Source organism: Asterias amurensis, chromosome 6 (genome assembly GCF_032118995.1).
Source record: "Asterias amurensis chromosome 6, ASM3211899v1".
Taxonomy (NCBI): domain Eukaryota; kingdom Metazoa; phylum Echinodermata; class Asteroidea; order Forcipulatida; family Asteriidae; genus Asterias; species Asterias amurensis.
The window spans coordinates 6859057-6884123 of NC_092653.1; the positions used below are offsets into that span (position 1 = coordinate 6859057).

Consider the following 25067-nt stretch of genomic DNA (forward strand, 5'->3'; position numbering starts at 1 on the left):
TGGACAGATTTTTAACCTGTATTTATCAGAGAGTGGTTTTCATGTCTTGCAAGAAAATGCATCGCCTGAAAACTGATGGAGATGCAACAGATGAAAGGTGATGGAGAGGCCAAATAGAGACGCAACTCCAGGAGACAGAGAGGAAAAAAACCTAAATATCAATCAAATTGCACGAGGTAGGATGGCTTCTATTGAGACATAATAAATAAGAAGGCATGTGTACTATTGTAAACGTTTCCCCCCCCCCAAGTTGAAACCTACAGTTCTTTTTCAGAACCACCCCAACTCACTAAGAGATTATCATTACATGGTGTTACCGCAAACTGTCTTTTTTCCACCAAGCAAAGTTTCTAATCCTACTTACTGTATGTACCGTTTGGAAATTTTTCATTAAGTATGGAAATAAATGCGAGTTGAATTGAATTGAAACGGTGCACCCAGTGAAACAGTAGCCATGTATGTCTGTAGATGAAGCTAGTTTTTTTTAAATAGATGTTAAATTTGCATCTGGGTTAAAGAATATTAATTTTGGTTTTTACCCATATACCGATGTGTGTTAGCACTGTATACTCGGTACTTTCCCCCCGAGTCCTGTGAACAAAATCACAGGCATATTACTTAAGTGGGATTCGAACTCACGACCCTTGCAATTCTAGAGCAATGTCTTACCAACTAGACCACCGAGATTGCCCGGTAGCTAGAGGCAGTTCGAATGCTATGTGTTTTGGGGGTGGGTTTTTTACAGGAAAATGATCAACCTAGGACAATACCTAGGAAGCCATTAGTTAACCATTGCTCCCATGGCCTTTTGGCCAACAGGTGAACCCAAATATCCAATATCCAATATATCCTTCAATATCCTCCTATCCCTTGACACTCCACACCAACATGTTTGGACCAACATAAGATTGACATGCTTGACCCAGTGATGACCAATATTGTTATTTGGGCAAACAGCCCCTCAGTCCCTCGAATCCTTTATTTGGGCAGTTAGAAGAATTACTGGGCCCAATTTCAAAAAGTAGCTAAGCACAAAAAGTAGCTAAGCACAGCAACATTATGCTTACCAGATTAAGGTTACCAGCCAAAATACCATGTCATACGTACAATTTGTGGCTGGTACTCTGCTACTTTCAGCTAAGTAGGAGATGGTTAAGCAAATTTTTCTGCTTAAGCAGCTCTATTTACATTGTAATTGGGCTGAGGTTTTAAGCTATCCTGACCTAAAACACTTTCATTGTACTCCAAACTCAAATACCAATTTTGAGTGATTAACTATAAGCAGGAGATTACACTTAAAAATACATTTCTGCTAATCAAGAATTAACAGGGTACCATTTACAGTCATCATGCACAGTAATTTGATTGGTAACCCTTTCTGTTTCTGACATTTAACAGCTGTGTGAAATTGAAGCTTCTCTCAAATATCCTAAACCCTTGAAAATATCATCAAAAATAAAACACTTTCCACATTTGTACATCCATAAATAATACTGATAGATGTATCATTTTTAAGATAAGAGAATGATGCATGCTGACAACAAAATATTTATATACAGGAGTTAATGCAACCTCATGATTTACACTTGTTTATATGCATAGTTATGCGCTTTAAATAAAATGACTATTCATTAACCGCAAAGATGACCGACTTCACACAGTGTGATGCCAAGTGGGAGCTATCTACACTCTCGCAAAAAAATGTAATTTTTTTTGACAATTGGGGAACTTGTGTGCCTTAATGTCAACATTGCCGAAATCCCATTTGTTAAAGATGAAATAGGGATTTCATGTAAAGCGTACTGCCTGCCCTCTGGGCAAGAAAGCACTTCTGATTCTAAGGGTACATACACACAGCACCTCTGCACTGTTATTGACATTAAAGGAACATTACAGAATTGGTAAGAAAACAAAAATCGTGAAGATCACAGATTAACATAAAACTTACACGGTCTAATGATGATGATAGTAAAAAATAAAAATAAAAACACCCCATGAAATAATATGGTCTGAAATATCATATTTGTTGAGAAACAAATTATCCTATTTCGTGTTAGGAGTTTGTCGCTCAGTGAGCGTTTTATTCATTTTTCTTTTTGCATCGATGCCATGAAAAAATGGGTTAACGGTTTTCGCTGTTTTCTCGTGACCCAGATGGCCTATCGATCTCAAACTTCTAAAAACTCTCTTTGTCAGCTTTTGTATATAGTGGATTACATAAAGTACTTTCACTACCAACAACTGTTTGGTAAGCAAAAATCAATTCTGTAATGTTCCTTTAAACACCATTTTCCTAAATTTTTCCTGAGGCAATTGTTTTAATTTTTTTCTTTGAAAATCAGACTTAAGTAGGAAGAATATCTTGCCTGAATAACCTTGTGTACTATCAACGAAGACAAATAAAATTAATGACAATATCAAACATACAACATACATGCATGACTAACAACATTGGAATTGACTTTCCTGATAAACAATTTGAGTACACTGGTTTACTATTTTAGATACCCAATTAAAAACATGACATTATAAATAGAAATCTTTAAATGCTGGAGGCAAAAAAAGCAGCACATTTTAAAATCGTTTTGTTGGCAGTGGAAACACTCCCCGGACACCCTTTGTTTTATAAATGAAGTAATAGACCACAAGGGAAACTGACTGGGTAAATTTTAAATCATTTGGGGACAGCAAGTTTGTCCATCCTTTTCCCCAATCCTAGATGTGCCTCCCCTGTTATTTTTGGTGAAAGTTGTTTAGCAATTTTTTATATCAAATTGGGCCCTGGCAGTTTTAAAAGTGTAACAGTGTACTCCAGTTTAGGGACAGTGAGATAACTCACCCTTTTCCAAATCCTAGATGACACTCTATGTTGTGCCCCTGTTATTTTTTGGCAGTGTGCCTATGTTGACTTAATCACCTTGAATCTACACGTACACCTGACATGTGTATGCCTGGCATTGAATGGGAATCACTCCATCTTCCCACACTGTCTGTCATGTTTATGTGTGATAATTCAACACAGGCCTGCTGTTTGGTTCCTGAAGTAACGGGCACGTTTATGAGGTAATTTTACATGTATGTACATGAAATTTCAATATTTCAAGGGGCACCAAGGCAATGACCAGGGCCATATTTTCTAGAGCTGTTTCACCATACAAAGTAGCTGGCGCAACATAATTATGCTGAATAAGACTTGAATTGAAGGTTTGCGTGATGGAAGGATAATAGACATACATGTAAGAACATTTGTGGTAAAACCATGATGTAGATAAATCTCTTTTGAGTGATGAACCAGACGACTTAACGTTTCTGACAGTTTACTCTGTCCGTCGTTAGGATAATTATGCTTGTCAGAATAAGGTTACCAGCCAAAGTACCATTTCTTATGTACCGTCTGTGACTGGTTTCCTGCTCACTTTTCCTTAGCAGAATTGTTTTAAAGCAGAGTTTTCTGCTTAAGCAGCTCTATGAAATTAGGCCCAGGGGACATGGTAGGTGATTGCCTTCAATTTCCTTCATGAAGTATCAGGCCTGCAACATTAATGCTGATTCACGATCTGAAAAATCAGAACACTCAAAAGTTTACTTTGAAATGACGTTTTGGGATAGATGTGGAGTAACCATTTAAGTAAACTAGTGTTTGGTTTTGGGATGAGTTTGTTCATTCAGTTCTCAATCTCTACATTTTTCCCCCTGAAACACAGAACTTCAAAGCCAAGCTGTGAAAAGTTTAAACAAGTTAGGGGCTTGTGCTTTTGAAAAAAAAACATATGTACAGTACATGTGTAACAATTACATGAATATTTAACAAACTGTAAAAAAGCCAACTTGTGTATGACATAAAAACTTCCTTGGTAACAAGCAATGGAGAGCTGTTGATAGTATAAAACATTGTGAGAAACAGCTTCCTCTTAAGTAACGTAGTTTTCGAGACAGAAGTAATTTTCCACGAATTTGATTTTGGGACCTCAGAATTAGATTTTGAGGTCCCGAAATCAAGCATCTGAAAGCACACAACTTCGTGTGACAAGGTTGTCTTTTCTTTCATTATCTCGCAACTTCGACGACCAATTGAGCTCAAATTTTCACAGGTTTGTTATTTTATGCATATGTTGAGATACACCAACTGTGAAGACTAGTCTTTGACAATTACCAATAGTGTCCAGTGTTTTAAAGCACGGCGAGCACACCTTTCCATTGTTTGACCTTCAGCAATGACGTCCAATGCAAGGGCACTGTATGTTTATAATGACATTGAACTAAAAGTATGTTTGCTTAGTCGATCTGGGCCCAATTTCATGGCTCTGCTTTTACCGTAAGCACAGAATCAGCGCTTACGGAAGCAGGGAATTCTGTGCTTATGGCAAGCGTATATTACGGGTTAGTGGCAAATGTTGGCTTTGGCGCATGCGTACTTCATGTTACAAGGTATTCTACGCTTACAAGGCTAGCGCAGAAATTCAGCGCTAGCACGTCAAGTGGGGAATCAGGATCGTAAGCGTAGAATTTGGCGGTAAGCAGAGCCATGAGATTGGGCCCCGATTGATAAAACAATGACTTTCCAGCTTATTTTGAGGGAAACAAATAAAACTTTTAAGCATCAAAGTGTAAGTCCCTTTAAGTCTTTTGGCTTTATACAAACTCTAATGTGTACAACAATTTTGTAGATAAATATTAACGTACATGTGTTATACACGCTGTATCAACGCTTTAAGTGTGAGCCAAGTAGATGTACAGTTAAGTTACAGTGAATATATTATGTTAAATTTGTCAGTCGCAAAAATGTTTGAATTTTTTGTTTTTAAACCCATGATAAATATACCTCAAATTCAAATCATGTCAAGATAAGCAACACTTATTAGTAGATCCTCCCATGTGGTTTTACTTAATTATGTGTTAATCATTAATTTTATTCATAATTTCTAATGTTACACGAGTCATGACCTATCAAGTTATTGGTGTTTTCTTGTTGAGCATTTGTACACTGTGGCCAATTTCATAGAGAAGGAAACCAGTCGCAGATGGTACATGTGACATGGCATTTTGGCTGGTAACCTTGTTCTGGTAGAGCAAATTTGTTTTGTGCTTAGGTAGTTACCGGTACCTTTTGTGCTTAAGTAGCTCTATCAAATTGGGGCCTGTGTTTTTAAGCCAACTTTTGTATAAAGTTGTTGATTGCTGAAGTATTGCTTAGCTGCAAACTAACAAAAACATCACTGCCAAACCAACCACACTGCCAAATTTTCTTGATCATTTATAGAAAACACATTTGCTTCTGAAGGCACAAAACTTGCTTATTGGTAAAAAAAAAACATTATGAAACTGGCCAATGATCAGTAGATATTACATATTAGTTTAGATATCAAGCTGATTCTGCAATTAGCATTTCTGTGCTAAGCATGATATTTCAAAGCCTATTACCAGGGCCCAGTTTTGTATATACCACAATTGAGTCCATTGTGCAGACTAGTTGCATTCTATTCCATTCTGATTTAATGACCTGTCAATTGTTGATAAACAAAATGCGCCTGTTGGCATGGCCGGCCGAAAGTAAGCGAAACAATCAACCGTGTTAAAAAACATTTTCTGTAAAGACTCACGAGCTGAAATATCTCTTTTGATTTGTTGATCTGTTTAAAACAAATTCAACAAATTTTTGAATATCTGTGTAACATTTCTACACACTATGGCTATCTGTTTTTGATTTGCATTTATGGCTTTTCCATAGTTTTCCATCCATGGTTGACAAAAACTTGGGCTGTGACGTTGCAATAGAAAGGTCTATATAAAACAAAGACCATGTATTGACTAATCGAAGTGCGGCCATTTTGTTTATTTCTAGTCCACTCAATGAAACCAAACTAAGCAGTAAGAATAGTCAGGTCTCTTTATCATTAAAAACAAAACTATTCCTGACATTTGGTTTATGGTAACACTATGTGTGTATCTATTTTCTGGGTAGATAATGTTCTTTTGAGAACTTGTCTTGCTTTACATACTTTTCATTGTGTGTACAGGGAACCAGACATGATGGCCACACCATGATAAAAACCAACACAGACATTTGCTCACAGGTCATTGTACACATAATAACCCCTTGAATAATACAGTGACAATGAATCAAACACCATAAAATGCACAACTCGGGGACATCTTTAGCTGTCCATCGGGTAGCTCCGCCAATATTGTCTCCAGGATCGAGGCACTTTACAGAGTTTCAAGTGTGGCCCCGACCATTTGTTATTATGTAAGGAGGTGGTGCACCCAGGAGCATCTTCCTCATTGGCGAAGCAGCACGTCCAGTAGTGCCTCCCGATCTCGCCGTTCTTGTAGTAGATCTTGGGATGCCAGCGACAGAGTGAAACGTCCCCTCTGGGGTCCCGGATCTTGCCACACTGCATGCAGGGATCTTCTCTGTATGGGGATTCCTCCGACCACTTGGAGTCGGTGCCCTTGATGTCAAATTTTTCTATGAGCCACTTGAAGTCCTTGCAGGCACACTTCAGCGAGGCGAGGTCCTTGGTGATGAGATTGCAGAAGATCTGCGCCACGATGTAGTCCGGGACACGCCCGAGGGGATAGTCCTGCTTCACCTCTCCGAATTCATTGAGTTCCACGTCGCTGTCGTCGCTGTCACTGTCGTCCTCGTCCGATAAGACGAGCGGTGACTGAAGGATCAGGTAGCGCAGATGACTGTACTTGTCCGGGTCAACGTACCTTTTCTGTCTGGAGCGTTTGATAGGCTTGGTGTTAACGACCTCGGTCTCTTTTCTCTTGACAGCATGCTGAGGTAAATCTCTAGATGTTGTGCCGTCGACTGGTGATGTCGGCGAAACTGTAACCTGGCTGGTCTTGGTGTCGAGGTTGGATGAACTCTGGATGTCTCCTTGAACCTCTTGGACTCTACTCTCTGAACTTTGGGTTGCTGGAGGCATTGGCACGGAACTCCTTACCTCTGAAGCAGGGGATGGCTGTCTTCGAATCCAGTCTAGTAATAGGCTCATCTGGGAAAGGAACAAGGTCTGATCTGCATTGTTCTCTCGGCGGCTTAACAACGCGGAGAGATGTCTTGAGAAGGCAACTTTGTCATCGCTGTGGCCGATATGAGAGGAATTAATTGCTACCACCTCAGATGAAGGCAGACCACCGCATGCCCCCAGGGCTGAGGGTAGATGCAATAAGTCATTGGATTTCAAAACTGCTTGTATACAATCAAACGAATCGGAAAGTCCACTAGAACTTGATGAGGATGATGAATCATCCGTATCTGGGTTTGATTGGCAGTCTGCAGATTCTTTCGGATCTTCTTTGGGATCCTCATCGATAGAAAGGCCATTTGAAGTCTGAGCACCAGAGAAGAATGAGGGAAGCTCCGTTTTGTGGAAGTTGGTTTCATGCATTTCGTCTTCTTTAGGAAGATCCTTCTCACTGGAGCTACATGTAGACAAAGGCTCGTTACGGACACATTTGCTACGGCTGTTAAAAGCTCTGACAAAATCCAACGTTGTCCCACTGGCAAGTTGCGACTCTTCATCGCTACTGCTGCTGTAGCAGTCACTCAAACAGGGACTTTGTCCTCCGATCAAAAGCTCTTCCATTGGACTACCTGTCGCTGTGGAAGTGTTACGTTCTGCAGAGTCAGTTCTGAATTCACCAAGCTGCTGGCTGCAGCGTTGGCTGTAAATATCCGTGTCGATAGAGTGGCTGGCCTGAAGAATCTCACCGATCAATGGCTGAATCGGATCGGGATTCTCTAATTGAGAAACTGATTGGCAGTGTTCCGCTGTCTGGGTAATCACACACGCGGGGGGAAGTTCGGGTCTATTGCACTGAACGTCCAGGACCTCTTCGTCAGAAGACGTGCTATGAATCGTGGAGACGTTGTCGGTTATCATACTTTTGTTTCCGGGACTCAATGTCGAGGATTGTCCTGCTGGTTGACACTCCGAGGAAGGACTAAGTGAAGCATCTACGGATGCGTCAACTACCGTGTTGCCAGAAAGATTAAGTGTGTCCTTTCCTGTCAACGAAGCATTGCCATTATCTGTTTGTTGTTCTGCATTGGACTCAGATGAGTTGTCATGTAATGGTTCCAATACAAATGTATCGACACATTCTGACCTTCCTTGGTCTTTTAGATGTGGTGAACGGTTTTCGTTTAAGCAAAAGGAATCGGCCGTTCTTAACCCAGACTTATACGATTCTGTCACTTCATCTTTACTTAAACTGCAGTCCGTTGTATCTTCCTGAGGGATCCCATTAGTTGGCTCGTCTTGAGTTGAAGCCCTTTCACAATTGACAATTTCTTCACGAGACAACTCCATCGAGCTGCATTCAATAACATGCGGATCAGAACCTTTTTCTGTCGTTAAGTCTTGGTTAACACTTTCTTCCATTGACGAATCCCTGTCTTCACTTTGTGTTTGAGAGTTTGAGACTTTGTCTGCAGTGCTACATCCATCATTTGACTTAGTCGGGACTCTGCTTTTGATATGATCTTGCTCTGATATTCCACACTCCTGATGTGCTTGAATAATTTCTGATTTGCACATCAGTTCCGTCGTGGAAGAGTCAACTTGAACTTCCGAATTTTTAAGTTCAGACCCGATTGTGTCTGTTTTACTACTGCTGTTGCCAACCTCGCAACGAGTCCTGTAATTTGATTCCTGTTGAAACCTCAAGATCTCGCTGTGCAGAATAGCCGGAGAAGAATTGCGAGAGTTCCTGATGATGACCTTCCCATCCAGTGAGTTTTTCCTGGATAGGGCAGGGCTACTGTGAACACTGCCCTTTTTGTAGTTTGTTTTGCCCTTGAGCTTCCAACGCCCCGGGGATGAACTACGGCTGTTTGGCGTGGTCTGTGTCTCAAACTGCTGGATTCGTCTGAGCACAGGAATGTGTGGGAATTCATCATTTATCTCCCAAGGAAGATTTTCCTTGTCTGGAAAAACGTCGAGCAAGTTCTTCTCATCCACAGATTTCAACGGAGTGTCCTCCGCATTGCCGTTCGTCTGCTGGTCCCTTGTGCTGCTGCTGCTACCGATAACCGACTTACAGCTCTCTGACAGTTCCACAGATTTGTTTTTGTCTCCGTGCTGCTGAGACACTGGACCACAGGGAAGAGACATTTTACGCTGTGGCTGTGACTTCACAAGGGCAATGTTTACAGAGGAGACAAAGGTCCTCCTGGACAGTCTTTTGACTCTTCCCTGGAGGTAATCACACGACTTGTTCAGTTCATGCTGGCTAGACGAGGACCGAGGCTCTCGAGTGACATTGTGGGCGAGCTGGACTGACGACACTGATTTAAAGAGGTTCCCGCTTCCTGATGGACATCCTGATCTAAGCTTTTGGGGACGCTGCATGGTACCCTCTGTATAGGAGCGGATCCTAGTGGCACAAATGCCAGGCTGTATTGGAAGATCTTCCATGGCTCTGGGAAAATGAATCAACTTATTGGAGTATTTACACATCCATCAAAGATGCTGCTTGGTGAGCTGGTAGGAGTCATTACTACAGTTACTCTACAGATCCCTTGAAGATGTTGATACCTGATTTGTGATACAAAAAAAGAAAGAAGATTCAGTTTAGAATATTGCAGGAGGTTCCTTGAAACAGTCAGTGACAAGTATTTAAACATGTAGTTTCAAATATACACTACTCTGAATTAATAAGATTGCCAGTAAACAAGCTACGTTTCGTCAGTGACGTGCTATAAAGTTAAGTCACACAGGGAGTTTTTTCAGGCAACCAATTGCACTGTTTGCAAAAGGAAAACTTTGGTAGTGCAAAAGACATTCTTTTAGCTACAATTCACTTTTTTTCGAGAAAGTACACAAACCAAATTTTAATGGATTTTCTCATTGGAAATTTGTTGGTTGCCTGGAAATTGCCTCGTGTGAAATGTTATTCAGTTTGTTAATTGCAAACTTATATCCAAAATGTCCAAAAAGATTGTTGAATGAAAAATGCATGTATCTAGGCCTTAAACAAAAAATTCACACTAAAAAAAAATGTTTTACTTCGAAAATGACTGTTTCTTTTCACCAAAAAACCCACAGAATTTTGAGACCACTATTGGTTAATAAACTCAATTTACTATGGGCCCTGAAGTATGCAAAACTAAATTAAATCAAGAAAAACTGCACTCAGTCCAGGGCCCAATTTCATAGAGCTGCTTAAGCAGAAAAAGTAGCTCAGCGCAACAAAATTTTGCTTACCAGGATAAGGATACCAGCCAAACTACCATGTCACAGGCACCACTTGTGACTGGTGTCCTGCTCATTTCTGCTTAGCAGAAATTGTTAAGCAATATTTTCTGCTTAGGCAGCTCTATGAAACTGGGCCCTGATCCAACAATTCAAACTAACAAGTAAAGACCGGGTCACACAGGCCCCGATAGCGAGAACGAAAACGAGAATGATAAAAATGCACGCCCTCGATTGGTTGAATTGCTCCACGTAGAATATGCCAACGCTTACATGTATTCAACCAATCAAGGGCGTGCATTTTTATCGTTCTCATTTTCGTTCTCGTGGCTTGTGTGACCCGGCCCTATTACTTGTATGAATCAGGATACACAATTATCAATTCAGTTTTTCCTCAAGTTCTTTGGGCTTTTTGTCATCAAATAAATTGTAAGGCCCTGAACATGCAAAGCTTTTAAACTACTTCAGGTCAGGCTAAAATATAACTATAAAAAATACACAATTATTTACTCAATATAAGTAGGCCTACTAAAATCTATGGAATATAGAAAATAAAATAAAAAGTTCCAGTTGACCATTTGAAACTAACAAATGTGTTACTGGATAATTCAAATCACAATTAAGAAAAGAGATAAATACATGGAGATTTTGTAACCCTGCAAGAAATAAAAAAAGGTTCACAGATTAATATTCACAAACAGGATTAAGTATTTCAACACAGTAAACAAATGAAAATGTAATTCAACATATTCATGAACATCACAGGAGAAACACACAATGTACACAACAATATGTTTTGTCATTAATTACATACGCAATTCCATCAAGATCATTCTGTTCTTGCACTTTGTCTTGCGCTCCAAACAAAATGAAGCAAAAAAACTACTTTCACCAAGTAGGTACACAGGCCTCGAAATGAAATAGCACACGGTACCTATAACAATTGCTGTGGTGCCCTGTGCTTTTTGCTGTGGTGCCCTCCACAAGGTTCCAATACAAACTTAGGTTTTCCTCATAGACGTGCCCCTTACCAGAGAGGAAAATTACAGTGCCCCTTCAAGAGAGAAGTTCAAGGCCTGCAAGTTCACACTTACAGTGTACATGTATGCAAATTAATCCATCCCCACAAATTCTGAATAACAGATCATCCATTTACTTGACTGACAGTACTACAAGTGCAGGTGTCACCTTGTAAATTAGGCACGAACCCCCTCGGGGCCAATCAATTATGGCTACTGGCCTGACTGATGAATGGATGAATGTATGAATGGATAAATGAATGAATGGAACAACAGGTGGATTCAAGCTACAGAGGGCAGGCTTGTATTTATTTTGACAGGTGACCCAAATAGGAAAATAATGCTACCAGGTCATCCCTTATTAGAGATATGTGAATGCCTTGACAATAGCATAGCATCCATGTGCTATTGAGTATTGTGTGGGATTGTACAGATGCTGATGTACGATGAATAATTAAAAAAAATGGGATTTTATCAAGGGAACTATTTGTTTTTCTTAGCCATTTTATGCACCATTTACTTTGTTAATAAATTGATCATAATTGGCACTATCCACACACTTATTGTTAACTTGATTTTTGTATGTAAATATAAAGTGTTCCTATTCTTGTTATGATATTATTGAAAACGAAACAAATTTTTCATCAAAATTATTCAAAATGGTAAGAGGGAAAGAGGTAGGGAGAGATAGAGAGAAGGAAAGAGACTAATGCATGGTCAATAAAATGCAAAACACACAATCATTGAATCATGGAATCAAAATAAATGTATAAATGACTCAAATTAAAAACAAACTATTTGGTAACACAAACATTGATGTTTTAAAGATGTAGCAGTCCAGAAAGACCTACATGTATGGTATTCAAATTTTAAAAACGGTTCTGGCATTACATTTCGACCCTAGCAGAGTATTTCTCAAGTCAAAGACTTAAAGGCAGTGGACACTATTGGTAATTGTCAAAGACGAGTCTTCTCACTTGGTGTATCTCAACATATGCATAAAATAACAAACCTGTGAAAATTTGAGCTCGATTGGAGTTGCGAGATAATAATGAAAAAAACACCTGTGCAACACGAAATTGTGTGCTTTTGGATGCTTGATTTCGAGACCTCCAATTCTAAACTTGAGGTCTCAAAATCAAATTCGTGGAAAATTACCCCTTTCTCGAAAACTACGTCACTTCAGAGGGAGCCGTTTCTCACAATTTTTAATACTATCAACCTCTCCCCATTACTTGTTACCAAGCAGGGTTTTATGCTGATAATTTTTTTGAGTAATTACCAATAGTGTCCACTGCCTTTAAGAGAAAGACTCTGCTTTCGTAGAGATGTAAGGTCATTTCAAATTGTTCTGCTTCTTTAAACTTTTATTTACAGCTCTTTTCATAAAAACAAAATTTACCTTGAAATATGATTTTGATACTTTCAGCTGAAGACCCTGCGTCCTACACAGCTATGATGAGTCCCGGATTATGATCATTGCATGGGTGTAAACCTGAAATGAAAAATAACAATAACAATTTAATTAACTTTTAAAAAAATTCAGAAAGCAGAAAATTCGAATAAAGTAAGATGATGATTACCATGCTTGGTTACAAGGCTCAATTCAGTTTCAATCTTGAGTTATGCTGTTGGAAAGAAGTTGGCGGAAAAAGGAGGAAGTGGGCGGGTTGGGGGTTGGGGGGGGGAAATGAGCAAAAAGTGTACTGGTGCAAAAACACCTGTAAAAATTATAAAATGCAGGTCTCAATACATAGTAGTGCTTTTTTCTATGCCCATCAAGTGTCTCAAAGCATCAGAGTTACATAGATATGATGGCATTACAATGTACCAGGGGGTAATACTGTGATGGAAACAGGAATTCCATCTTTCGGAAAGTACAATGTACGAAAACAATTTTACACAAAGTTAAAAAGTACCCTTGTATGCCCATCTTCCACAGACTTTTCTTTGGGAACTCAGCAAGATACAATGTACATGTGTACACATGTTGACTGATTTGCTAGTTTATACAGCATCTACATGCTTTTGGCAGGCTTCCCCTAATATTCACAAATTCTGGGCCCATTTCATGGCTCTGCTTACTGCCGAATTCCGCGCTTATGATCACGATTTCCCGCTTACGTGCAAGCGCCAAATTTCTGCGCTAGCCTTGTAAGCGTAGAATGCCTAGTAACGTGGAGTATGTACGCGCAGAAGCCAAAATTTGCCACTAACCCGGGAAATAGGCTTGCCGTAAGCACAGAATTTCCTGCTTCCGTAAGCGCCGATTCTGTGCTTACGGTAAGCAGAGCCATGAAATTGGGCCCTGATGAGTTTCAATGTACATAGAGACATGGACATACTTTTGGTATCTAGAACTTTGTCAAAGACCAGGGGCCAATTTCATGGCTCTGCTTACCATAAGCACAGAACCGGCGCTTAAGGACGTAGGGAATTCCGTGCTTACACCAAGCGTATTTCACGGATTAGTGGGGAATTTTGGCTTCTGCGCATGCGTACTCCATGTTACTAGGCATTCTACGCTTACAAGGCTAGCACAGAAATTCGGCGCTTACCACGTAAGCGCAGAATGGTGATCGTAAGCAAAGAATTCGGCGGCAAGCAGAGCCATGAAATTGGGCCCAGTATCCGCACTTGGTACATATGTATATCCCCAAAAATGCATTTCTGTGAAAAGTTGGGATCAATTGGTCATCGTAGTTGCAAGCAAATTAATTAGTATCGACAAAAATAACAAGGAACATTTGTTCTGGTTACAAGTATAGAAATTGGATTTGACACAATAAAAAAAATTCATATCCGCACGTGAATTAATACTTTGACCTTATTATACATACTGTAGTGTACATTGCTTTGGCATGCTTAACTCCTAATATTAATAAATTATGATGTGTTTACATTTTAAATTAATACCAGTGTAATTAACTGGGTTGGTACACATACTCTGTAGTGTAAGCTTCACTGGTATGGCTACATGTTGGCTAATGACTAATCACATACAGTATGTACTCATCCTTCACACTCCACCCTTCTATGCTTCATTAGACTGCTTCAACACATGTAACATGTTAGGTTGGGTAAACAGTTACTGTACATGTATATGTTTAGCCGAATTCACAAAGATTGATTGTAACTGGAAATCAATCGTAGTGTGACGTCACTACGATTTTAGATCGGTAGATCGCGCAAAGCCTTTCCTGCGCGATCCGCTGATAACGGGAAAAATACTCGAAGCGCAATCGGTCAATTGCGCAAAGATGTCATTGCGCGATCGACCGATTGTTGCGCGATCGACCGATTGTTGTGCGATCGACCGATTGCTGCATGACCAATTGATCTTAATTTGATCGTTCAATAGCGCAGCGCAATCGGTTGATCGCGCAGATTGACCGATCGCGCCCAACATATATATACATGTATTTTTCAGGCCATTCGTGCTTTCCAGGGTACAGAGCAATAGTGTACTTTGTCATTAATATTTTTAACATAGCTTGGATGCCCCCAAAAAGGAACTGAAATAACTTTTATCTGAAAAGCCTACTTGTTATAAAGATGGTATCAATATGATAATGATAATATGTAGATGCATCTTGCAAAATTATAAGTGCCTCTGTTGCTTAAAATCCAATACAATTTCCACATTAATACATGTATCTCCAAAAAGAAGAACCCAAACAAACACGCTTTGGCAAACAAAAAACATGTAGAGCAATATTTTGGGTGAAATTGCGTATCAGATTCCAGTCTTTAAAAAGGCAGTGGACACTATTGGTATTTACTCAAAATAATTATGAGCATAAAACCTTACTCGGTAGCGAGTAATGGGGAGAGGTTGGTAGTATAAAACATTGTGAGAAACGCCTCCCTCTGAAGTGAAGTAGTTTTTGAGAAAGAAGTAATTTTCCACGAATTTGATTTCGAGACATTTCAAGACCTCAAATTTAGAATTTGAGGTCTCGAAATCAAGCATATGAAAGCACACAACTTCAGGTGACAAGGGTGTTTTATCTTTCATACTCGCAACTTCGACGACCAATTGAGCTCAAATTTTCACAGGTTTGTTATTTTATGTTGAGATACACCAGGTGGACTGGTCTTTGACAATTACCAAAAGTGTCCAGTGTCTTTAATAATGGAATAATCCAGTACATGTGTATACTGACATGTATACGTGCCTGACTAGAGTCTGGAATGCCTGCATATGTTATGCACATTTCCTGGTTTGATTTTTAGTTCTACTGTATGGCTCCATGATGATACATAGTACACTATAGTTCGTTGTCTCTTTAGAATCGTGAGTTCATGTCAATAAAATGTACAGTGGAGTGCATACACTAGGCCTACATGTACAATTTTATAGAGCTGCTTAACGGCCGATTTTGTGCTTACTGTACAATTTCCATTTAAAAGCGTTGCTAACCATACATGTAAGCGCACAAAAAGGCATGCTACCGGCGTGATCACATCCACAAATTTTAACTTCATTTATAATAATAATAATAATAATAATAATAATAATGATAATGATAATGATAATGATAATGATAATGATAGTGATGGTGATGGTGATGGTGATGGTGATGGTGATGGTGATGGTGATGGTGATGGTGATGGTGATGGTGATGGTGATGGTGATGGTGATGGTGATGGTGATGGTGATGGTGATGGTGATGGTGATGGTGATGGTGATGGTGATGGTGATGGTGATGGTGATGGTGATGGTGATGGTGATGGTGATGGTGATGGTGATGGTGATGGTGATGGTGATGGTGATGGTGATGGTGATGGTGATGGTGATGGTGATGGTGATGGTGATGGTGATGGTGATGGTGATGGTGATGGTGATGGTGATGGTGATGGTGATGGTGATGGTGATGGTGATGATGATGATGATGATGATGATGATGATGATGATGATGATGATGATAATGATAATGATAATGATAATGATAATGATAATAATAATAATAATAATAATAATAATAATAAGACTTGTAATGCGCACGTATCCCTGGGTGATCAAGGCGCATTCATTGTGTCATATCATGGAGATTGCTCCAAAGTCTGTACATAGTGTACAGAATGAAGTGTGTTTAGAATGAATGTGTGATCAAAATGTCTCTGCACTTTTGCCGGTCGTCACATCATCATTATTAACTCTTTAAACCAGACTTGCAACGTCATACCCTACATTGTGTACCATGTACATGTATGGGGGTACATGCGTTGGTGTAGTTGTAATGCAGTACGTGTTCACATACGTCCACTATGCGGAAGGGTACATGTACGCATGCAGTACTTAAGTTGCAGGCATGTTCTTGAAGGATGTTCATTATATTGTTTTGGGAATAAGTCACCCTCCCATCTAAAAATAGCATCTACCTAATCCTCATTAAATTGTTTCCGTTTCTTTGGGTTCATGTGTCAGTAAGACAGCCACCACTACCAATGTATGTACACGTACATTAAACCATAGAGCTTCCTCCATGATTAAACTAATGGTCCACATGTTGCATCATGTACACCTGTTGGTTTGTACAGGTATCAATAAAAACTGTTCCACAAAAAGATTGTGATTTCGTCAGTCTGCCATCCCAAGGTTTTGTTACTGTCTGACCAATCAATAATAATAACCAACGTGTTGTTTTTATGGATGATATGATTTATGTAATGTATGCATGTTGTGTTTGAATGTGCATAGTCACCCCTCCTACTATTTGACCATTCATTACCACTGTAGCTTTAATGATGTAATATACATAAAAGTATTCAAGCCTGAAATATGATTTATGTATTGTGTCTGAGTGTGCACAGTCACCCCTCCTACTATTTGACCATTCAATACCACTTTGGCTTTTAATGATGTAAAGTATGCGAGTCTGAAAAATGATTTATGTATTGCGTCTGAATACGTACAGTCACCCCTCCTACTGTTGTTACCATTCATTATTCCTGTGGCTATTAATTATGTAATATGCAAGCCTGAAATATGGTTTATCTATTGCGTCTGAATACGTACAGTCAACCCTCCTACTGTTTTACCATCCAATATCAACCACTGTGGTTTTGATAGATTAGTAAAACTATGCCAGCCTGAAACTTGATTTTTATACACTACATGTATGGTACACAGTCAAACCTCTAACTCTGTGACCATCCAATATTAACCACTGTGGTATGATAGAAAACCCCTGAATTAACTATTCACACATACCGTTGCATTATGTATTTAACAATAAGTTCTGTGCACAACCCATGCAGTTGAATGGTTTTAAATGGTTGAGAAACTCACAGATAAATGTGACCAACATTTATAGGAAAGTTACATGTTGTGTAGTCTGCAGATACACACGTGTGTGGGATCAGAGCACAATTTCATGGTCCTGCTTACCGTAAGCACAGAATCGGCGCTTGCGGAAGCAGGGAATTCCGTGTTTACGGCAAGCGTACTTCACGGGTTAGCAGGGAATTTTGGCTTCTGCGCGTGCGTACTCCATGCAACTAGGCATTCTACGCTTAAAACACAGCTAGCGCAGAAATTGGGCCCTTGCACGTAAGCAGAGAATGGTGGTCGTAAGTGCAGAATTCCACAGTAAGCAGAGCCATGAAATTGGGCCCTGGTGTTTTGAGGGAGTGATGTCCTCATTTTGCTTTTTATACAAAATCCACTGGGGACAGAGCTTAACATACACAATACAATGGGAGGAAAAGAATTCCTTGATTTACTGGGATGAAAAACCAAGTGCACAAGTTCCTGTGCATATGTATACGTGCTACAGCCCATACATGGTCTAAACATTACTCTATTTATACCAATGTATTAGAATTAGAATGGTTTATTTATATTTAAAAAATGCCAATAGTTGAAAATAATCACAGGAAAGTGAAGTATTGGTATCACATCATTAACAAATATAGTTATCCTCAAAAACACTGTTAACAGACTTTATACACAATCAGTATACTACAAACATACGAAGAATAGAAAGGCCAAATAGTCTGGCCCCTATTTAGCATAATGAGAATCACTAATCATTACTACTTTTATACACAGGGGACAGGGAACATCACAAAAATGGTGGCCCCAGATCCTGATAAGAATAGCATTACGATGCAGTGAACGATTTCCCTTGTATTGACCCCTTGCACGCGCGTCACACGCCACGACTGATGCCCCACTTACATGTTGGTGGTCAACAGGTTTACAAGTAATTGCCGCGCCGCCTAAAATGCACACTTTTCTGAATAACACACGTTGACATTGACTACCAAAACGGCGCATCCAAGATTATTCTGATGATCACGTCAGGTGTATTTGGTCAATAGCAAAGCAAATAGTTGCTACTCAAAGATCATCATTTGTAACTCGAGTATTGGCATTCTTGAGGGTGCACATACAATTGTAGTTCCAAATATTTTTTCTATGCAAAATTGCTGGGCAAAATCTTTCCCTGTGATGCATTTCCAAAAGCATATCATTAAAACTAACAAATAAGTCTCACAAAGAATCTCAACTTTTGATCGGAATGATTCCAACACTGATTCCAGTCGGACAAAAGCAACCAAGGGCCATCAAATGTTCAACACCTCAAGGCCAAAGATTTACACGGCATTAAAAAGACCGACTTTTAACAGACACAAGCTACTGTACATTGTTAGTATATAACAATATGATCAATCATGCTTCAAACTTTACAACATTGACAATAGATTTCCCCCCTTTTTCTGTTTTTTTCTTCTTTTTCTGGGGTTGGTAAAGAAAAGTACAGCATGGGTCTTTCCGGTTTTGTTTTCTTTCTTTCAACAAACTGTGGGGGACTGGCAACAAAATGTTCACAACTTTTTCAAAGAGTGTAATGGCGTGGACAATGTCTCCAAAGTATTTTGCATATGTAACCGAACTTTGCATTTTATAAATTTGATGAATTTTTGTGTTTGTACAAAAATACTTTTGTTTGATTATGGTGTTATTGAAAAGAAATATCTTCCTTCTGTTTTGTTTCCAGTTTCGGTAATTAACTGTTGATGGTTCGACTGTTGACATGAACTTTGTACATTTATTAAATATCCGTATTAATAATTCATCACTGTGTTTACATTCAATTTGCAAATTTTTGTTCCAGTATATTTGTCTTAAGTTTATACCAATATAATCAGCTACACACATTACACATTACGTTCCTGCAATCTAACCACTGGGCAACAAAGACTATACTCCTGGTCATTGCCTCGAAGACCCTAATATAACATTCAACATCTTTGTAACGGGTGCCAGTCAGAAGCCATTATAACCGTTCTACCATGGCTCTACCCAGGTTGTTTTCCTTGTGGTTTATTTAATCATGGAGGTAGGATTGATTTAATGATATTAATAAAACAAAAAGGTACACTCTATCCATGGAGGAAGGACTTTCAAAGGAATTGGTAACTGTAAAGATGCCAACAACAAAATACATGCAATAATGCATAAAAGCATACCTCATTCATAACCTGTTGAATCAAAAATGTACATCCAGGCATTCCATAAACAGGTCAATTATGAAGAAGCCATCTGTTTATAGTAGGGGGAGAAAAACAAGTCTTCCTCAACGCACACTACACCCCGAGCATGAACAAATTCCATCAGAGGCCTGATGTACGTATGTTACTCCTACTGGCAACTGGGGCTATGCTCTGCGTTGTAAAGTTGGAGCACGCCGCTGTGCTGAAAACAGGGTCTGGATGCAAGATGAGTGTGTCTGGGTCTAAGCCATGAACCATCCACAATAATATTCATCTGAGATTCGTCTAGACTGCACACAGCTAGTACATACCTGCACTCCTGCTCACCCACACTTCACACTATGTAGTCCACCACAGCCCCAAAGCCCAAGCTGTGGCAGGCTCCGTCGTCGTCGTCGTACTATGATAGCGTACCGTATGATGATTTTTTACCTCTTGCAGAACCGATCGATTTCCAGTGGGACTGGCTAACACTATTCATCACACATGCTGTATGTGTGGCTCATGGTACTACTACAGGCTCATACATGCATGACTAATGCTCAACGAAACATCATTCTATTACTTAGCACACTTCTTTTTTTTTTTTAACACATTTTTGTCCTCCTTCTTCTCAATGAATATTGCATTTTTATGTAACCGGAGTAATAGGCAGGTGTTGTGTTCGATCCTTAAAATTACAATAATGCTTTATGATCTCCACTTCAGGTGTAGTGTTTACACACTGTGATATTGTATGGGCTTCGTAGAATCCTACACGTACATGTACTTGTCATGTGCACATTTCACACGTCCAACAGTCAAGGATTGAATGGCCCGACATGAATGAACAGCATGATTTGTGTGAATGCACAACGTTCACAAAAGACTATGTACACATAATAAGGACTTTTCTCAATATCATTGTTGATTAAAAACGGCCATTTCTATGAAATAAATGTACATTTTTGTACAGATAAGTTTTATGTTTGGATGATGTAGTTGTGCGGTCGTACCTCTATCTTTTATGCTTGCGTTTTAAATGATTTTGTTTAGTAACTACTACTTTTTTCGTACCCTGTGAAATATTAAATGAAATTAAATTAAATTCACTCATTTCGAACATGACTGGATACAAAAAAGCAATAAATGTCGGGCCAGTATGCTTTATTTTTGTAAACAGCAAGGGCACCAAGGCTTTTTCTACTTGGTGAAGGGCACCTTATGAAAAATATGTAAATGTCTACTCATTTATTTCAAAGGCACCACGGCATGGAGGGGGGGGGGGCATAGAAGCAATCACCTGAAATGTGTAAATTTACAGTGTATCGATGATTGTATCTTTGCAATCCATGGAGGGTTTTTGACGAGTACATCTCGTCATCAACGTGACGCTTTTAGTCCTCAGCGTAGGAGACATTACGAGAATCGTCTGAGACATTTCCAATCCCTTGGAGTCAAGCACTTCAATTGATGAGCACTTAAGACGACAATGAATCATGCAGTCGTCATACTCCATGTCACTTTCAAGATCGTAACTTATTATTTCACGGCAATGGCTACTCAATAACTTTATTGGCTGAACTTCAAAAGACAATTCGTGTAGCGCCTTCAAAAGATCATTCGTGTGGCGCTCAGTAATCATTTGCATATACATTGCATGGAATCGCAAACTGCCATCATTTTCCAACTGGTAGTATCTAGATTTCAAGCAATAATACTGAATTCATTCTGTATTCAGGGTTCCCCCAGAAATTTTCTAAACTGTGGTGTATTTTGAACCCAAATTTTGGAAGTTTGCATAAAAACATGCTGAATATGGTTGGTCCTCAGAATATTTGTTTATCTTTGGTTTCGAAAAGAAAAGCGCTGGAGTGGTCTTGATGTTTCAAACAGTGTACTCTGCTCGTCTTCAGGTGATTAAGGGATTCAACCTGTATACCAGATTTATAAACACCGTTTTCTTTACTGTTCCAGAAAACATTGGGTGTTTCGTTTTCATGTTCTGAAGGTAAAGCTATAGGTACTATACGCATGTAGCCAAATGCACTTTAATACAAACAGAATTTGCCCTAAACTTTTTCAGTGACTGGCTAATTGACCCCTTGCACGCGTGTCACACGCGGCGACTGATGCCACGCTCACCATGTTGGTGGGCAGTTAGGTTTACGTGTATTAACGCCGCGTCGCCTAAAACGCCCACTTCACTGCAAAACGCACAGCATACTCAATGGATAGAGTTATGTATGAAAACGCACAGTGAAATTGCCCACCAGTATGGCGCATTCAAGATTTTTCTGATGATGACGTCAGGTGAAATGGGTCAATAGGAGCAGTTAGCTTGACATTTCACTGATCTGTCAGTTTTTTTACATTCATAATTTGAAGAAATTTGAACAATAAGTAACTCACATTGAGGTGGCAAGCAATCAACTAGCCAGCCTAGTTACACAGAATTCTGACTGGTTCTGAGGCATTTGTCAGCGGACCAACTGAGAATTCAGAACGCTGATCAATGCACAATCCATGACAGAAAAAAAATATGGAGATTTAAAATCTCTCTTATCCCTATTTTATCAACAGCAGTCTCATACACATATTGGCTGTATTTTATTGCATTTAAACATCATTCTTTGTAGGACTTCCATTATCTTGATAATGCCACGAGTGACTTTCAAGGGATAAAAGAACAGACAAGTGAATTAAAACTACTTATCAGAATCAATACTGTCCAGTAAAGTTGGCTTTAAAGAAAAATGATAACCACTGGGAATTATCTGGATTGTAAAGGTACACATCCTGTGGGTTTGTAACAGTGTGGGTGACCCTGAAAGCAGCAGTAATCCTGTCCTCATTGTAAACCCACTAATATTCCTGGAAGTGATTGATTTACAATGTAGTTAAACTCTGCCAGAGTACATATTTAGTCATTTCAGTCATCAACGTATTTTTTTTTTTTTTTTTTCAACAGCTGCGTTACTTCATTTTTAAAAAGGAAAAACCCACACAAAATTGTTTATTCCCAGAGGGCCACTTCCCATGTGCAGTAGCAGTGCATTGACATTGGACACTTGTATTCTGTACTTCTCTTGGGTACCTACATGGGCAACAGGGAATTGAATTATTCAGGTCTGAAGTCATCAAAGTACCATGAACTTGATCATTATGAACAATGAGATCGGTCAGTCATAACAGGATTATCTCTTGTTGTTGTTGTTGTTGTTGTTGTTGTTGTTGTTGTTGTTGTTGTTGTTGTTGATTGATTGATGAATGGTTAAAATTTGTTTTTCCTTCCACTGCGACGGTTATCATGGTTATAAATAGGAATCAAAAGCACTGTGTTAGATTTTGGAGTTATGCAAAGAAAAATCCTTGGATTGGGGGGGGGGGGGTTGAATCCCAAACAACTCTCACAATATATGGGAGACATCTAATGCAACAGAGCATTGCATCAGCCAACACTTGAATGGTTTAGATCATAAACCTGTACATGAACTTTCAAGTCAGACGTTCGAGGTTTGACTATACAAGTACATTGTACATGTAGTACATGCACCTGTAGGTTGTATTGTACAGTATACAAGTCGGCCTATTCACTAGTTGTGGTAGTTAAGCATGAGTCAAAATTACCATAGCAAATAGAATGAAATACGCACCATTAACCACATGTTTTGCTTGTGATCATTCATGCATTATAATGTTTGCATGCCATCAGTTCCTCCCAACTCCTTTCTATTTCTGGATTTCTCAACATTTCTTTTTGGCAATTTTCATTCTCTCTCTTCTCTTGATCAGAATCACTTTGTGTGAAAGTATGGTTCTACAGGTACATAGGAACATAAAGTCCACACCCACTTGATTTAAAAAGTGTCGTATACATGATGGCCACGGGTTAATAAAAAGTACAGTGTCTCTGGGTTCCAACATGTTTATACATGTACAGCAGTTCCAAACGTGTTTACTGATACGTGTAACTCATAGAGTTATATATTAAGAACTAGAGGGCGCACTGGCCTGTATACGCAGTATGGCATGCGCGCAGGCGACCATTTTCTAAGTTGACAAAACTGGCATCTCACAGCGTGTGTTTGTGCGGCCATTTTGTAAGTTGAACAAACAGCATCGCGTGAGCCTTCAATAAAAATAAATCAAACGTGTATTTCATATTCAACGCACGTGCATAATGACGCGCTTGTCATCTTGTGGTCCCGTGACGTTTGTGCACGAAGCATTACTCGTGCGCCCTCTAGTTCTTATATATAACTCTATGGTGTAACTCTAGTGGTGTCCTGTCCCTAAGAACAACAGACTTAAAAAAAACCTGATAGAATAATGCACTCAAATCAATAACAAATCATTCATCCAGCTCTTTGTTGGCAAAAGATTAAACAGTTAAACTTGTCATGCAACAAGAGCAGCAAGTTGTCTTGTGTTCCCAAGGTTCCCTGATATCTATCAAAACTGTGGGACCCAAAATTGGCCGAATCACACTGAATTGAAACAAGGACAGTCTTTGGAATGTTTTTTTTACTTCACGTTAATGATTGTGCAATCAAGAGCATTTTAAATGGTTTTTATTATATTTTTTGAATCAAAATTTGATCATACAAAAACAAAAATATCTGTTTTGTTTACAAATTGTTTATATTACGTGTATCAACGCGTACCAACGTGTATCATACGTGTATCAATTCTCTACAATAGCTTGTGCATCAGGCAAACCGATGCACTGTTCAAATATAGTTTTTTTTTTACTGGGGTCACATATATGTAGTGTGTACACAAATCAAAATTTCACATCATACTATAATGTACCGTAAATTCTCCAACCTGATAGAATATCCGTTGAACTTACTACATGCACCCCCACACTTGACGCCATGACAAATATCCTCACTACATTTATCCCTAGTACATGTAGTTGGTTCTCTGCCAGAGGTTTGTGTTTTCCTGTTAGACCCCAGCGAGGGAAATAACTAATATAGGAGACTTCTGGTCCATATACCTCAACAAACAAAACCCCCTACAATGATGACGGACTGACTGCGTAGTAAAACTGTTATGTCATTAAAACTGTCAAAAACATGTACGTTGTGGTGCGTTGGAGTCTCCATCAACTGGTTTACTCTGTCATTTAGAAATCAATCATATGAAATGAATTTGTTTAGTGTTTTACTCTGAACATCTGCACAAAATTATAAAAGCTGCTCAATTTATGTCAAGTACGATCGATCCGTACCTAAAAGCTGCTCACCGCTTGCTACTTTCCAAAGAGGTTTCTATTTATATAAAAAACATTCACAAATGTTTGCGTTCAAACCACAACTTTCAGACCATTACTCTGTTGAAACTTGAT

General features: G+C 39.1%; 1 protein-coding gene across 1 annotated transcript in view; it reads right to left on the reverse strand.

The window, feature by feature from the left end:
- Positions 1-118: 118 nt before the first annotated feature.
- The window catches only part of LOC139938061 (uncharacterized), a 28894-nt gene continuing 3945 nt past the window's right edge, over positions 119-25067 (reverse strand). The window contains exons 2-3 of the mRNA XM_071933424.1: positions 12630-12722; positions 119-9551 (exon numbers count right to left, since the gene is read on the reverse strand). Of these exons, the coding sequence (XP_071789525.1) occupies positions 6156-9473 (3318 nt within the window). The 5' untranslated portion in view covers positions 9474-9551; positions 12630-12722 and the 3' untranslated portion in view covers positions 119-6155. The remainder of the gene's footprint in view (positions 9552-12629; positions 12723-25067) is intronic.